Source organism: Capricornis sumatraensis, chromosome 10 (assembly GCF_032405125.1).
Source record: "Capricornis sumatraensis isolate serow.1 chromosome 10, serow.2, whole genome shotgun sequence".
Lineage (NCBI taxonomy): Eukaryota > Metazoa > Chordata > Mammalia > Artiodactyla > Bovidae > Capricornis > Capricornis sumatraensis.
In genome coordinates, this window is record NC_091078.1 from 17,923,214 (window position 1) to 17,936,745 (window position 13,532).

Genomic DNA, 13,532 nt, shown 5'->3' on the forward strand with positions numbered 1-13,532 from the left:
CCAGGCCCTAGTACACAATTTCTGGAAATCAGGTCAGAAATGGCACCTGGGTGGCTGGCCTGGCCTCATCCAACAAGAGCTCCCATACTGGGAGCTAAGGAAGCTCTCAGGGTGGGGCAGGGAGGAGGGGCAGGGAGGAGAGAAAGGGAGGAGAGGAGGGAAGGAAGGGAGGTGGGGCAGGGAGGAGAGAAAGGGAGGAGAGGAGGGAAGGAAGGGAGGGGGGGCAGGGAGGAGAGAAAGGGAGGAGAGGGGGGAAGGAAGGGAGGGGGGCAGGGAGGGGGGCAGGGAGGAGGGGCAGGGAGGAGAGGAGGGAAGGGAGGGAGGAGGGGCAGGGAAGGAGGGGCTGGGAGGAGGGACAGGGAGGGAGGAGAGGAAGGAAGGGAGGAGGGGCAGGGAGGAGGGCCATGGCAGACCACAGTCAACTTCAACCCACCAGGATTCACCTCAGAAGCCTAGAATGATGTATCAGAGACCAAAGGGCCTCAGACAGCAGCTGTGGAGCCTCCTAGGTCTAAAAAGGAAAAGAGGCCTTGAGAAGGCAGTCAGATGCCTGAAGTCACACAGAGGCCTCATAGCAAAGCTGGAGCTTGAACGCTGGTCCTTGGACTTCAGACTGCCCTTATGTGACCACACAGGTCCACATAGCTCAGACTAGGAGCGGGCAGGGAGACTGAGCCCGAGGCGGACGGCACCTGTGGCAGGGAAGGCTCACTGCTTTTGTTGAGGCAACGTCCACACAGGCACTGGGGTAAAAGTAAAAGGCTGTGGTCTCAGCCTCAGGGGCTCAAGCCTGATGCAGGCCTGGCCCCTTGAGCAGCCTTGATAAAAAGGAACCTCTCTCAAACCCAGCAGGCCCTCGATGGCCGGCTGGCAGCCCGTTCCCCAGGGGACTGCGGGGTGGTGAAAATCTCACTGTCTCCACATGCCCCCAAGTACATGGCTGGGACGCCAGGCTTAGGACCCTGGCTGGGACTACAGCCCCCTAACCTGCTCTTCTCCCAGGAGATCAGACTTTCAAAGGCCAGGATACGCCCAGGCTGGTCCCAGCAGCTGCTCCTGGACCTGCTGGGGCAAGCCCTGGGGTAAGTGCCCAGAGCTGGCACTTGCTTTGGCCTGGGTGCCAAGGAGGAGAGGCCTTTGATGTGGCCTCTGTGCCAGCTCATGAGTCTGGTTCCAGCTATCACCAGACGGCTGGAAAGGGACCTTGATGGCCCCTCGGAACCTCCTGGAACAGGCAGGCTGGAGAGGGGGTGCCACAACCCGCCTCCACCCTGCTGGTCAAAGCTTCCTTCAAATTCTCCCAGACAGCAGAAGCAGAGTGAGAAGAGGGTTGCAGGGAGGTGCCTGGGGAGATCAGAGCTGGGAAAATAGCCCTCCACCCCTCCTCCTCCACTCCGGGCAGGTGTGCAAAGCACAGCCAGACCAGTCGCCTCCCTGCCTCCCACGCCGCCCACAAGGCTGGCTGCTCACACGTTCCTCAAAGCCACACCACCCCCAGGAGCTCAGGCTTCTGAAGCAGGAGAGCCCGTCCTATCCTCCCTTTCTGTTTTACAGAAGGAGAAATGGAAGGGAATCTGCTAGGGAAGGGCAGATCCTGGATTCCTGGGCATAAGAGAAGGCCCACCTGCTCCAGCCCACCTGGTCTAGAGGCTGGGGTGTCCCAGCTGGCCCCGCCTTGGGGTAGGGGAAGAGAGGTGTCCACAGGGGATTCTCATCCCTGACTCCTTTCTCTGCGAGGACCCTCTCTGGGCCACGTCCCTTCTCCAGGAGCCCCCAGACCATAGTACTCCCTGGCTGGGCTGGCCCACCTACATTTTCCATCCCAGATCCTTTTAATCTGGATTCCTGGGAACCCGGAGGAGCCATGGGGGCACCTGCCTGGGGCTGTGAGAGGGAGGCAGGACCCCACCCCAAACCAGACCTCAGGCCTCCTTGGCTTTACTGATTCAGCATCTGTTTAAGATTTCAGAAACACGGGACCACAGCTCAGACCTCATCTGACCCTGGAGAAGTGCGGAAGCTGAGGGCTTCTTAGAATTTAGTCTAAGATGGAATCATTAGCAGCAAAGGGTTCCTATTCAGTCTCTCTCTCTGATTCTCTCTCTCTCTTACACACGCACACACACACAGGCTGCTGGCCAGAATCACAAGCACGCCCACACCCACACTCAAGAAAAGCGTTTTCTATTTTTGTGTGTTGTTTTTTCATTTTCTTTTTTTCTTAAAAAGAACTTATCCAAATATCTGGATAATAAATCATTTGCGTTTCCTAAGAAACTGGGTTTTCCTTTCCCTTGTGGTTTTGGTGTTTTTCTTTTTTTTTTTTTTTTTTGAGCCTTACTAGTGGTTGGAAGCTTTCTTTCTTTCCTCTTCCTTTTCACGTATGGACAGGAGAAAGCAGTTTCTCTGAATTGTACTTGACTCTTCAAAGGGGAAAATGGTGTGAACGGAGAGGGAGGAGGGAGAATCAATAACCAAGGAAGAGAATAAAGAACACAGCTAAAACAGGTGCCCCGAGAGGTCCCGGGTCTGAGGGTGGGAGGGCCACCTCCTTGTTCCCCTAGCTGCCTCCAGAGGGCCTGGCCCCTCCCGCTTCCTGCACAGAGGTCTGAGGTCAGGAGAGACAGCATGGGGTGGAGAAGGACCGCTGAGTCCTCCCAACGACGAAGTCCATGGATCTCCTAAGGCTGGTTGTGGTCTGCGGGTGGGGCAAGGTGGGGGAGGAGGAGGAGGGGCGATTCTGGCTGTGAGCTCGGGGGCAGAGGAGGCCCAGCTGCCCCCCAGGAGGCTGCCCCGGGCCTGCCTGTGCCCGCCTCCCGCTGGTGCCTCCCAGCCCGCAGGTGCAGGCCAGCTCAGCACTCCCCATCGGTGGCCATAGCCACCAGCATCTCGCTCTTGCCCATCTCCTCCAAGGCACTCGCCAGGCTGTTGAGGTCCCCGTCGTCCTGCTGCAGAGCTTCCCAGAGGTCCAGGATCACACCCGTGGGGCTTGCTTTGGTGGCAAAGTAGTTCAGGTACCTGACGGAGGGAAGGAGAAGGACCCTGGGCTCCCCAGATGCTCGGCCTCTCCCAGGGGCCGCGGGTTGAGGGGCCCCTGGGAGGACCTCCCCAGAGCACCGGGACTGTGGGCTCTGGACCCCCACAGTCCTGGGTCTGAGTCCCAGCCCCTCTGTTTGCAGGCTGTACGGCCCCAGGCCGTTCACTGCTCCTCTTTGAGCCCCACTGAGGATGACTATTGCCATTATATTTGTCCAGCATTTTAAGCTCTCCAGAAGAGTTCTGACACCTCGATGGATTCTGCCACCCAGCAAGCATTTCCAGAACACCTGATGTTCTGGGCACAGGGCTGCTGCTGCTGATCACACCTGGCTGGTATCCTGGCTTGACCTCATTCTCACGGGCTGGCACTCTGAGCATGATGCTCTTCAAGGAACCACTATCAGGCTGCTTACCCCATGCGGACACCGGGAGAGGGGCAGCTGTGGTCCCAGCCCGGCAGACCATCTTCACACTCACCGGTCCATGGAGAGCTTCTGTGCCAAGAGCCGCCAGTCGTTGCCACGTGAGTTGGGGGCATCCAGGCTGTTGCATATCTTCTGGCGGATGGACAGGGGGATCTTGAAGGCGTAGGGTCCCAGTTGGGTGGTGACCACACTGCTGGGGGCGGAGCAGAGGGCGTCTAGGGAGCCAGCGGGCGTCTGGAAGGACAGGAAGCAAGGGTGAGATGGGGAGAGGGCTCCCTGTGTGCAATGCCACGGGGCATCTGTCCCTCCAGCCTCGCTGCCCAGGGACTGTGAGCTCGGGGAGTCTCCGGCACCTCTCTGTGCTCTGGGTGGGCTCCAGCTGCTCAAAGACCTTGTCCCCTGGAAGGTGAGCTCTCCAGGACTGGGGCGGGACACCCTTCCGCAGCCTCAGGGCACGTGCTAATGCACGGCGGGCCAGTGATGATGCTGTCTCGTGATTACAAAGCCACGAGGGCCTCAGCCACAGTCTCATCCACGTGGACCCACTTTTACACAAGCAAAAATGAAGTCTAGAAAGGGGAAGTGACTATGGTCACATGGTGAGTCAGTGACAGGGCTGGGTCTAGACGGCTTCCAGCACTCTCTCCACTGCACGGCAGGGAGTGCCCAGCACGGGCCCCCGGGGTGCCTCAGGTTTTATAAGCCTCAGTCTGGGTTATAGTGCTGGAGAACTGCAATCTGGGTTATCATGGAGATACAAGAGCCACGATCCCTGCCCGCCATTAAATCTTTTCTCATCTCCCAGGTGGGAATCCTTGCATCTGTCTCCCTGGTGGTTGTGAAGATGTGGTGAGATTTGGTGCAGGTCAGGCCCAGGCTTGCACTCAGTAAGTCACAGCTGTTGGCCAAGAGTGAGCACGTCCCAGCTCAGACATGGGGGGTGAGGGCACAGTTCTGTGGGAGGTGGCCCTTCCCCCAGATGAGGGGGAGCCTCGAGTCTGCGCCCTGTAGCGCCCATCCCCACGGGGTGTCCGCACTCTGGCCCTCACCTCTGCCAGCGTGGTATGAAGCTGGAATATCTGGCCCTCCCCCTCCACCTGCCGCACGCAGATCTTGCAGGTGAGCTCCGTGGAGGCCAGGCTGTGCCTCTCCAGCGTGAAGGTGCAGTGCAGGGCCTTCTGGCTGCCACTCCAAATGTGATAGAAGGGGATCTCCTGGGGGAGGCAGGCAGAGTTAAGGAGGTGAGGCCAGCTGGCCCTGCCCTCAGGGAACGGAGGCATGGGCAGGGGAGGGGGCCAGCCTCAGGGAAGGCTAGGACCTTCCCATCCAGGTAGGCAGAGGAAGAAGAGCTGAGCAAGGGCCCTCCAACTGAGAAAGAGAGTATACGGGCAAGAAGGCACGAGTCTGAATATATGACTCTGTGTGTGTGTGTGTGTGTGTGTACTTATGTGTGTGTGAGACTGTGGGACTGGGAAGCCTTGCGGACTCAATAGCTTCACACAGATGGGCATGGGCAGAGGGGTGTGACCATCAGAGATTAGTCTGGACAATCTGGCAGGCATGAATGCTCTTAGAGATGGTAAGACCTCTTTACAGATGATGCATACAGACAGTGTGCGTGGGAGTGTATGACTGGGGTACCGGGGGAGAAAGAGGGAGACACAAGGGTGGGTGTGGGGACCAGGGCTGCAGGACAGAGAGGGAAGGTGGGAGGAGGGATTGGTCTTCTCTGGGCAGCCCCTCCCCAGCTCCACTCCTCCCCCTCCTTAGGCCCAGCCCTCACCTGGTACTTGGCCAGCAGCTTGCTCCTCCAGTGGGCATGGGGGATGTCGTGGAGGGAGAGGCGCAGGTTATGGTAACTGTCCTTAAACAGCAAGGGTTTTGGCTCCTCCACTAGGTAGCCACCCAGCGTCCGTTCCAGCTCCAGAACCTCCTGTGGGCCAGGGAGTGATGAGAAAGAGGAGCCCATCACATTGGGCCAACAGGCTCTTTCTTGCTGCAGGTTTGAGCCTTGGGGACACATGTGGGCAGAGGGAACCAGCCTGTAACATTGAGGGCAGGGTCCATCCGAGGCACAGGACTGGACATTTGGTAAGTACTCAAAGAAAACTTACTGTGTGGGTGGATGTATGGGTGGATAGACAGAAAAATGGATTAATGAATGGACAGAAAGTGGGACAAGAGGATGGACGGATGGATTTATAGATGACCAAATAGACACATGGATGGCTCAATAGACAGGTTGACAAATAGATGGGTGGATAGATATAGACAGACAAAATGATGTGTAGATGAAAATACAAATGGATGGGTGTGTAAACAGAAGAAGGAAGCAAAGATAAATGGATTGGTGAGTGATGGCTGGATGACTGGATGGATGGACAGAGACTGAATAAACAAAGAATGACATCAAACCAACATGTGGCAACTTCCCTCTTGATCTCCATTCCATTCTCTGACCATAACTGGATGTTAGCTAGTGCCCTAGTACCAAGAGATCCAGGCTGCAAGAACATTTCCCCAGAGCCTCTAACCCATTATGGGCCTCCTGGAATTTCAGGTCAGCCTGGTCTCAGGAGGAGACTCTCTCCCATGAGGCCTTTTCACCTGTGTTGCATCAGTCAGCAACTTGGAGTCTGAGACAAGTCACATGAGGCCAGGAAGCAAAGGAGCTAGAAGAGCCCACAGCCCACGGATGGAAGAAGCCACAGGAGCCCTTCCCTGGAGCCACAGGAGCGGAGGAGGCTTCACAGAGCCGGGAGACGGAAAGATGGAAAAGGAAAAGGGGTTTAAATAGGGCCAAGGGTCTGTGCTCTCCCACTGTGGCAGGATGAGACTGAGGTCCTGGGAGCCACTGGAAGGGTGGGCAGAGAATGGACAGGGTCTTAGAGGCTAGGGAGACAGGGAGGTACTAACACCTGCTGTTATCAGGTTGCAGGTGCTGAAATCCTCTCTACCTGCCCTGAACCCCTCCTCATCTGCCATGGCCCCCCTCACTTAGGGGCACTATCCACTGTTCTGCACACACTAGGAGCTTGGCTGTCAGTCCTGACCCTTCCTCACCTCCCCTTACTCTCTCCATTGGTCACTGCTTCTGTCCATTCTACTAACTAAACAGAGTTCAGCCCCCTTGCCTGCCTGTTGTCCAGGGCCCAGCGGAAGGTCTGGCTGCAGCCTCCCAGTCTTTTGTCTATCCACCCCCACAATGTAGCTTTCAAGAGAGCACCTGTGAATAAGTGTCCACCAGGTTTCTGCCCCGACCCACTGGATGGCTTCCAAATTCCTTGGCATGACCCCAAGGCTGTTGGGAGGCCGAGCCCTGCCATCTCTCGAGCCCCGGCTCTCATACCCCAGCACGCTTTGGCACACAGGACACCACAGCTGCCTCTGCTTAAACTGTTCTGTCTCCTGGAATGCCCTTCTCCCTTCTCTGCCTGGAGCTCCCACCTGTCCTTGCGAGCTTAGTGCCAAGGTCAACTCTGAGAAGGCTGTTGGGCAGACCCTCTCCCCAACAACCAAGCCCCGCTAGCCCGCATCCCCAGGCTGATGCTCCCGCAGCCCTGCATCAGTGATGCTCAGGTCTGGCTCCACCTCTAGCCCGCAGCTTGGTGAGGGCTGAACTGTGCCCAGCTCATCTCTGTATCACGAGGGTCTGATGCCATTTCAATGTTTGAGGAATGAAGGAATGACTGGATGAGGCTGAGGCTGGCAGAGGATGCCTGGCAGGTGCCATGATCCTGGGGAGGGAGTACTGGAAGGTACCATACAGTGGGCTGGCTGTGGGCGAGGCACCTGCAGTGTGCGGGCCTGCGCGGGCGTCCATGGTCTGGCCTTACCTTCAGCGCTACAGGCGTGTCCTCCAGGCAGTAGACTCTGAGGCTGTACTCCAGGGAGGTGCAGAGGGCCGGGGCAAAGATGGCCAGCTGGAGCCGCTTGACTGCCGAGCGGGAGTAAGACTCACCCGTGAACACGTAGGTGCCCAGCTGGTCCAGCAGGATGTGGCAGGACCTGGCCTCCAGCTGGCAGTAGCAGGGAGTATTCAGGGTCTCCTCATCCAGGGTCACCACTTCCTGTAGGGTCACAGAGGGTGGGGGTGAAGTGGCCGGGCTCCCTCTAGCCAAGGCCCTGGAAGGGGTCCATCCAGGTTGGGCCAGGATGAAAGGGGCTTTCAGATCCCAAGGCCCCCCAGCCTTGCCTCCTCACCTCCCAGTGGCCCTGGTGGGCCTGGGTCTTGAGCTGGAAAATCCAGTTGCCAGCACTGACTTCTGCACAGTGGGGCACCGTGAGGATGACGGGGCGGCACAGCAGGAGGCCCGTGGGCCCGCAGGTCACTGCGGGGCTCAATACTGTCTGGGTCCCTTCTGAAAGCGGGCTGGGGCGGGGTGGAGGGTGAGAGGGAGGCAGTGAGGAAGCGGGGCTGGGCTCCCCCCTGCCCTGGCTGCTGGGGTGAGAGAAGGCAGTTCTGTATCCCTGGGGCTCCCAGAGTTAAGGAAAAATGGCACAGGCCTTGAAATTGTTTCTAGATTTTTTCTATTACATTGCAATATTCTCATAGCCAAACCTTTGCTCCTATTTTCAAAGATTCTGCACTCTGCAGATGCTGTGGATAGGTACTGCTAAAAAGCCCTCTGGAAAACTGGTACCCATCCACACTCCCACCAACGTGCCATGGGAGGGCTGTGTTCCCACACTCTTGCCAGCATGAAGGTACTATGACATTTGAAAATATCTTTGCAAATTCACAAGCAGGGAAACTTCCAGCACCTCATAGTTCTTTCTTTTACTATTTCTCTGATTTCAAATTAAGTTGAACATTTTCTCATAACCTCCTGGCCCCTGTGTGTATGTGTGGATGCATCTGTATGTATGACAGTGAGTGTGGATCACTCGTTCATACCCTTTGCCCATTTTTGTACTGAGATGTTCAGTTTTTCTTTCTGGTCTCCCAAACCTCTTCATACAGTTAGGATATTAGCTCTTTGTCATACTGTAGCCAGCTGGTCATCTGGCTTTCAGTTTTATGATTTGTTGAGCTGGTTTTGCATGACTTAAATGGGAAAAAATATTGAGCAATGTCTTCCTTGGAGAACTATCTCTGGTCTTGGCACTGGGTTTAGAAGGGGATATACTTGAGCCCAAGGTGGGCAAGCAGCAGGGAGACAGGCTAAGCAGGGGGCAGCCAGGCTGGGGCTGGGTCTCTCTACTCACAGGGTGTTTTCTGCCTTGTTGATGAGGAGGTACATCTCATAGAACTTGCCCTGGGGGATGGCTCCATTGGGCACCAGCAGGCTGACCCCTAGTGGGAGAGAGAGGTCAGTAGGGAGGGGCTAGAAAGAGTCGAGGACCTTAGCACAGGGGATGAGGGGTTGGCCTTCAGCTTGGAATAGAGAAAGACATCTTCTGAGATCCTGGTGGTTACCAGCAAGGCATGGGGAGAGTGGTTGGGTGCCAGGAAAGGCCCCTGGCCTTTCACTGACCACAGTGGGGCTGTCCAGAGGGACCGCACAGGGGAGGCACTGCAATGGGATATAGAGATAGGCCAGAGTCCTGGAGGCCGAAGGGGTGGTTCCAGCCCCAGCATAGCTCAGGGTATGACACGGGGAAACTGTCAACTGCTGGCTATGCAACCTGAGCTGGGCAGCCGTGTCTTTTTAACAGCACCCTGTGGTTTCTTGTCTACATGGCAGTATTCTTTCCCACTTACTCGATAGTGAAATTGAGGTTTAGCGAGATTGCCTCCCCTAGCGAGGCAGAGGCAGGCCTGGACCTCAGGTCTTCATTTATCATCACTTTATCCTCTTGGGCCTCACTTCTCATGTCTGTGAAATGGGACCAGGAAGTCCTATTTTTGGCTGGGTGAATGTTGGACTGTCTAGAGGGGAACATGCCAAGGCCAGGCTGACGGGCAAGCAGAGCAGGGACTCACCTGTGCCAGGGATGCAGAGCCTCCCGCCCAGGCAGCCAAAGGTGCTGCTGACACTGCTCCCCGGGTCACGGGGCAGACCCAGGAGCTGCTGGGAGCCGAGGCTGGCACTGCGCAGGTGCAGGAAGTGGGTGTCCCGGGCAAAGTCACCAGGGTATGTGCCGGGCGGCAGGACTCCCAGCAGGTCGGCCCCGTCTGCCAGGCCTGGCCCAGAGCCGGTGGTGCTGGAGCTGTAGACCTTGATCTTGAGGTTGGGCAGCGGGTCCAGCAGCGGCGAGTTGGTCATGGGGATCTTGTCGGCTGAGTCCTGCAGGGCATACTTTGGCCCACGGTAGATGCTGGCGCTGGCAGTGAGGTCAGGAGGCACAGATGGGTGCAGGAGCTGTGGGTTGTCTGCAGGGCGGGGCCGCAGTCAGACTCAGCCTGCGGTGCCTCCCTGGCCCCATGCCACCCTCTGCTACTGTTGGGGGCCCTTCTTTCACAAAATCCCACCCAGATTCCAGCTCTGAAAGGTTCCACTGCCAACTGAGGCAGGAAGCTTAGGGACTTGCCAGCTGAGTTATTTCTTCTCTTTCCTGCATCGCTCTCATCCATACTTGTCCAGTGATCTTTATTTAAAAAAACTCATGTACACCTGTGGTGGCTTCATGTCAATGTATGGCAAAACCAATACAGTATTGTAAAAAAATAAAATTAAAAAAAAAAAACTCTAGAGAAACCTCAGGAGGGAGTCAGGCACCTCTGCTCTGGTCTGGCTCGCCTGGCTGCCAAGCCCCCTGGGGACCCTGCCCACACCCACCACCCCAGGTGTTCCCAGGTCCTTACTGGGCCTTGCAGTCTTGAAGTTGACTGGGTGGAAGCCGCCGGTGAGGGCGGCGGATGAGTCGGTGATGTCGGTGTCAAAGTCCCGGCAGTTTCGGCGGTACACCACCACCGCCACCACTATGAGGACAGCCACCACCACGAAGATGGACACCACGAGGCCTGCATACAGCGCCATGTCCCCCGAGGTCTCCAGGACTGTGGGGACAGGAGGGCTGAGTGAGGGGCAGGGGGCAGAGACCCAGGCCTTGGGGGAGCCAGAGATTCCCTTGGTCCCCGGGGAGAGGCAGGGCCTGAGACAGACTGGCGCTGTTCTAGGTTTAAATCTGAGCCCTGCCAGACAGGCTGGTGACCGCAGGCAAGCCTTGAACCTCTCTGAGCATCAGTCTCTATAAGCGTACCGGTCTAAATGCCCCTGCCCCCATGCTCTGCTTCCTTCCCAGTGTAGTAAGGAGAGGCACAGGCGCTCTTGGAGTGGACACTCCCAAGACTGAGGTCACTGCTCTCTGCTCAGGAGGTGACAGGGCCTGTGGCCCAAAATCAGGGGGCCACAGAGTGTCCCATCCAAGGTGAGAGTAAACCCAGGGCCTCACTTGCAGCCTGCAGCAACCTCCGTAGGACCCAAGGTCCTGGTTCCCAGAAATCTCTGCAAGTAGCCACTCTGAGCTCATTTCCATTCTGGGCTGAGGGCGGGAGGGGGAGGGGAAGCAGGAGGAGAATGAGATGCATGGTGATGGATGGAGAGGAGGGAAGGGAAGGGAGAGCTGGAAGGGAAGGAAGGGGCTCAGGGAGGCAACCCCAGGTTACACCCCCCACCCCAGACAGGCTGCTAGGCTGGAGGACAGCCCGCTCTGGACAGTGGGCAGGGCAGGCTGCTGCACAGCTAGAACCAGCTCCACACAGCCAGGCAGAGAGGTGTTCTGTCCAACAGGACCTTCTAGGATGATGGCGAATCCCACGTCTACGCTGTTTCCCATGACAGCTGCCAGCCACGTGCGGTTATTAAACAACTAAAATGCGGCTGGCTTGGCTGAGGAAAAGAGTTTTTAGACATATTTATTTTCAGCTAAGATAAATAGAATTTTCAAGCCACACACGTCTAGCGGCTACTACACTGGACAGCGCAGCAGAGCCAAGACGGCTGCCCCCACCCCGCCCCATTTCCTCTGGGAGCTCTGGGAAGCCCCTGTCTACTCTCCCCCAACCCCCAGGGCCCTCAGAGCGGGAGGCCGGCTTTCCTGCCTGAACTGGGGGGAGGCCTGAGCTTCAGCAAGGTCGGGCAGGGCCCTCAGCCCTGAGGTTTGGCTGATTCCACCACCTGCTGGACCTCTACCTCTCCCCGGGAGAGCTGCTGGGGAAGGTCCCCAGGGCTGGGCTCCCATCTCTCTGGGGGCTCTGCCTCATCACATCATCGCTATCATGGGGGGTGGCCACTTGCCTGGTGATGTACAATATCTAATCAGTCACCCGTCTGCCCCCGCTGTGAGCTGCATTCAGGGCCTCACTACCGATTTTGTAATTCTGGAATTATTTGGAAATTGTGGCTTAATTACTGCAGGCCAATCTGCCCAAGCTGCAGCACAGCCCCTGGGGGCTGACGCAGGGCAGCGGGTGTCCCAGGGACCTAGGAGGTGTCCGTCGGCTGCTGGAGGGAACGGTGAGAGGCTCTGGGAGGGGTAGGTGTGGGCCTGCCTGCCGGCCCCACCCCGCAGAGGAAAACCGAGGGGTGGGGCTAGGAGCAGCGCTGGCCAAATATTTAGGTTCCAATCGTAACTGGATCCTCGGGTAAGTCCCTTCTCTCTGAGACTCAGTTTCCTCTCCTATAATGAGAACGGCAAGACAGTGCCTGGGGGCCCTCCTTTCAGCCGAGGGTCTGCCCGTCTGACGGTGATGGAGACCATGCCACGTGCAGTGCTGGGCGCTGGGAGCCCCACAGAGCTTGTAGGGGGCACCCTCAACTCTCCTTGCCCCTTGCCCTGCCCTGCACGCCACCCCTTGAACAAGTCAGCCAAGGAAAACCCGGGGTCCCCCCAGAGGAAAGAGGACAGCCATGAAACGGGACTTACGGTGGCTTTTGGGGTCACTTAGAGTTTTCTTATCTGTCGAGGGAAATAAAGGGAAAGAAAGACAATGACACAGATGACAGGGAGAGGGTGGTAGAGAGGGTGACGGGGAGATGCGTGGATGAGATGACAGCCTGGCGGGCGGGCAGGGCCCAAGGGACTGCTTCAGCGCAGGCCAGGCGGTGGGGGCTGGGTGGGGGGCTTATCTGGCTCCAGAGCCGCCACCCTGGGCCCCGCCCTCTGAAAACTCACTCTGCACGCACAGCCCATCAGTGCAGTTCTTGGAGTCGAGCAGTGTCCCGCTGCAGTCCCGGCCTCCGTTCTGGGGTGGGGGCGCCATACACTCGCGGCTGCGCCAGTGTGCACACTCGGTGCTACAGGCTGACCACTTGCTCCACTCTGTCCACCCGCCGTCGACTGTGGGGACACAGCATGTGGTCCGTGGGGACATGGGCACACACAGGCGCCTGCACACATGGCCACATGTGCACAACAGCAGTGCACACACACACAGAGCACAGAAGGCAGGGCTGGGCGCGAGTGTGGTGCCACCTGGCTTGCGGCCTTACCTGGGCACACGGTGGTGCAGGCAGTCTTCTGGAAGGCCTGGCCCTCGCAGAAGGCGCCTCCGTTGAGCGGGGCAGGGTTGGTGCAGGTCCGCGTGCGCTTCTGCCAGCCGCGGCCACAGCGGTTAGAGCAGGGCGACCACTCTGCCCAGCTGGACCAGCCACCATTCACTGCGAGGGTAGTAGGTGTCACCCAGCTGGCCTGGCTCTTCACCCTGTGGGGCCCCCAGGCCCCATCCCACAGCCCTGAGGAGGCCCCTCTACTGAAGACTGGCCTTCTGGAGTTGGACCCTTCTGCCATCAAGGCTGGGGACTCAGACACCAGCGGGCAGACCTGGGTTGCACTCAGGACCAGAGGGGAACCAATGACTCCCTGCCTTTCTGTACAATGGCAAGTAGAGGTCCAGAGAGGGCTGGCACTCAAGGTCTCCCCTTGAGGAATGGGGGGTGTCTGTAACTGGAACGCAGTACAGGGTTCTATCTACAACACTCATCTCAGCCATGGCTCCACCCTCCCACTCAAGGAGACAGCAAGGAATTACTGAGGGGCCCAAGCAGCAGTCCCGAACTCTGCGCTTGGGGATAGGGATCCCAAGTGGGCCCTGCCTCAGCCCTGACTCCCAGAGAACTGGGTCTTCTTCAGGGATAAGCAAAAGGCTTGAGAAGGGGTGAGTGATCCTGGCTGGGGGTTCAG

The 13,532-nt window shown here is 57.8% G+C and overlaps 2 protein-coding genes across 3 annotated transcripts in view; one reads left to right on the plus strand and one right to left on the minus strand.

Moving 5' to 3' along the window:
- Positions 1 to 1,362: 1,362 nt before the first annotated feature.
- The window catches only part of UNC5B (unc-5 netrin receptor B), an 88,633-nt gene continuing 76,463 nt past the window's right edge, over positions 1,363 to 13,532 (minus strand). Inside the window, exons 6-17 of one of the 2 annotated variants that reach the window (XM_068982970.1) lie at positions 12,842 to 13,009; positions 12,525 to 12,689; positions 12,276 to 12,308; positions 10,213 to 10,407; positions 9,391 to 9,780; positions 8,673 to 8,760; positions 7,668 to 7,836; positions 7,301 to 7,534; positions 5,248 to 5,397; positions 4,514 to 4,678; positions 3,517 to 3,698; positions 1,363 to 3,018 (exon numbers count right to left, since the gene is read on the minus strand). In XM_068982970.1, the coding sequence (XP_068839071.1) occupies positions 2,853 to 3,018; positions 3,517 to 3,698; positions 4,514 to 4,678; positions 5,248 to 5,397; positions 7,301 to 7,534; positions 7,668 to 7,836; positions 8,673 to 8,760; positions 9,391 to 9,780; positions 10,213 to 10,407; positions 12,276 to 12,308; positions 12,525 to 12,689; positions 12,842 to 13,009 (2,105 nt within the window). In that variant the 3' untranslated portion in view covers positions 1,363 to 2,852. The remainder of the gene's footprint in view (positions 3,019 to 3,516; positions 3,699 to 4,513; positions 4,679 to 5,247; positions 5,398 to 7,300; positions 7,535 to 7,667; positions 7,837 to 8,672; positions 8,761 to 9,390; positions 9,781 to 10,212; positions 10,408 to 12,275; positions 12,309 to 12,524; positions 12,690 to 12,841; positions 13,010 to 13,532) is intronic. The other variant, XM_068982969.1, reaches the window with a different exon arrangement.
- The window catches only part of PCBD1 (pterin-4 alpha-carbinolamine dehydratase 1), a 363,975-nt gene continuing 363,397 nt past the window's right edge, over positions 12,955 to 13,532 (plus strand). Inside the window, exon 1 of the mRNA XM_068982972.1 lies at positions 12,955 to 12,958. The gene's annotated coding sequence lies outside the window, so the exon portion shown is untranslated. The remainder of the gene's footprint in view (positions 12,959 to 13,532) is intronic.